Source organism: Penaeus japonicus, unplaced genomic scaffold, assembly GCF_977035675.1.
Source record: "Penaeus japonicus unplaced genomic scaffold, GWHDUDI00000001_assembly GWHDUDI00000039, whole genome shotgun sequence".
Classification (NCBI taxonomy): Eukaryota; Metazoa; Arthropoda; class Malacostraca; order Decapoda; family Penaeidae; genus Penaeus; species Penaeus japonicus.
Window position 1 is genome coordinate 9,751,500 of NW_028234441.1, and position 2,500 is coordinate 9,753,999.

The 2,500-nt window shown below is 41.6% G+C and overlaps 1 protein-coding gene across 1 annotated transcript; it reads left to right on the top strand.

The window, feature by feature from the left end:
* The first annotated feature begins 487 nt into the window (after positions 1–487).
* LOC122250415 (actin, alpha cardiac muscle 2) lies at positions 488–2,351 on the top strand. The gene is made up of 2 exons (XM_043011806.2): positions 488–581; positions 1,121–2,351. The coding sequence occupies exon 2, from the start codon at positions 1,154–1,156 to the stop codon at positions 2,285–2,287; it is 1,134 nt and encodes a 377-aa protein (XP_042867740.1). The 5' UTR covers positions 488–581; positions 1,121–1,153; the 3' UTR covers positions 2,288–2,351.
* Positions 2,352–2,500: the final 149 nt, after the last annotated feature.

Here is a 2,500-nt window from a genome sequence, read left to right on the forward strand (position 1 = left end):
TGGTGATCATGATGAAAGTAATTAAAACAGTAATAATCATGACATGGATAATGGATGGTCATGGTAATAACGATAATGATAATAATAGCAGATATAGTAACACTAATGATGGTAATGATAAGAGTGATAATAGTAATAGTGATGATGAGAATGATAATCATAATAATGATAAAAACAATGATGATAGTGATAATGATAATAGTAATAATGATAATGATAATTATGGTTAAAGTAAATGTAATAATGATGATTATAATTAAAGTAATGATAATAATAATGATGATAATAATAATAGTAATAGCAAATATTGTGATAACAGTAATAAGAACATAGAATATCAATGATAATAATGATGATGATCGCTACCATACTACTCGCGAAATGACACTATCCTACAGCGAATGGGGGATAAAATAACATGCTATACTTAGGAAAGAGGATAAATTCGCAACACCGTTGATGCTTACCTGCCCTGACATTTGGCGAGGCCGCACATTCTTGCTGGTAACTTCCTAAGTGAACTGTATAAAGGGGCCGATATCAGGGAGATTCTGACCAGTCGTAGTTAGACTCACTAAGGGGTAAGTGATAACTGTGTTATACGTATTTGAGGTGCGGGAAATACATTGGGAATTATTCTAGCTACGCGTGTGTTAAATGAAAATTTGTAAAAGGAATTACTTTAATATATTATCAATAGGTTTGGTTGTACATGGGCGAAGACGTGAATATATGAATGGATATGATTCGAAAGTATAACATTTTGACCATGCATATGTGAAAGAAGACAGCAAAAAATCCTATAACTTGATAGTAAAGAATTTCAAAATCAAATGTATTTATGCTTTTAAAATTATTCAACAACTGGAGTTCCATGCTGGGTATTCACTTCGCCTAATGGACACGGTCTGTGAATTAAATCCTGATTGATTTGATCATAGGGCATACAGTCATTCAATTCATCAAGAAGGGTAGATATAAAAAATACATCAAGGATATTAACAGAAGAATATAGTAATAACCACAATTATATTTCAATCACTGCCTTCAATAATAGGCATAAAACGTTAGCCTCTGCATATTGACTTTTTCTAATAATGTTCTTTCTTTCTATTTTCAGCTGAATTTCTGTATTCATCCTTAATCTTCCATCATGTGTGACGACGAGGACGCGTGTGCGCTCGTGTGCGACAATGGCTCCGGCATGGTCAAGGCCGGCTTCGCCGGAGACGACGCCCCTCGTGCCGTGTTCCCCTCCATCGTCGGCCGTGCCCGTCATCAGGGTGTGATGGTCGGTATGGGTCAGAAGGACGCCTACGTCGGCGATGAAGCACAGAGCAAGCGTGGTATCCTGACTCTTAAGTACCCCATCGAGCACGGTATCATCACCAACTGGGACGACATGGAGAAGATCTGGTACCACACCTTCTACAATGAGCTCCGTGTTGCCCCTGAGGAGTCCCCCACACTTCTCACTGAGGCTCCCCTCAACCCCAAGGCCAACCGTGAGAAGATGACTCAGATCATGTTCGAATCCTTCAGCCTTCCCGCCACATATATTACCATCCAGGCTGTGCTGTCCCTGTACGCCTCTGGTCGTACCACTGGTCAAGTTTGCGACTCTGGTGATGGTGTGACTCACATGGTTCCCGTGTATGAAGGTTTCGCTCTTCCTCATGCTATCCTCCGTCTCGACTTGGCTGGTCGTGATCTTACCAACTACCTGATGAAGATCATGACTGAGCGTGGTTATTCCTTCACCACCACCGCTGAACGTGAAATCGTCCGTGACATCAAGGAGAAGCTTTGCTACATTGCCCTTGACTTCGAGAGTGAGATGAACGTCGCTGCTGCTTCCTCCTCCTTGGACAAGTCCTACGAGCTTCCCGACGGTCAGGTCATCACCATTGGCAACGAGCGTTTCCGTGCTCCTGAGGCTCTTTTCCAGCCTTCCTTCCTTGGTATGGAATCTGCTGGTGTCCAGGAGACTGTATACCAATCTATCATGAGGTGCGATATTGACATCAGAAAGGATCTGTTCGCCAACATCGTCATGTCTGGTGGTACCACCATGTACCCAGGTATTGGTGACCGTATGCAGAAGGAAATCACTGCCCTTGCTCCTTCCACCATCAAGATCAAGATCATTGCTCCTCCCGAGCGTAAGTACTCCGTCTGGATCGGTGGCTCCATCCTGGCTTCTCTGTCCACCTTCCAGGCCATGTGGATCACCAAGGATGAATACGATGAGTCTGGCCCCGGTATCGTCCACCGCAAGTGCTTCTAAATTTATTTACTTTTTATTACAAACATAATGTACAACATTATTCGTAATTAAATTCCAAAGATACCCCATGTTTTTAAAATTATTACAACCGTTGTTCAGGGGCAACTCTGAAGGTAAGACTATTATGACTGAAACATTAAAAAAAGAAGTTGGGTGCAAAATAAAAGTAAATAGCCTCAACATAAAATAAAGCAAGGTAAAATCCCGAGAAAA

Excerpts from the sequence above, each read along its gene's own strand:
- LOC122250415 (XM_043011806.2), top strand. The coding sequence starts at position 1,154 with ATGTGTGACGACGAGGACGCGTGTGCGCTCGTGTGCGACAATGGCTCC.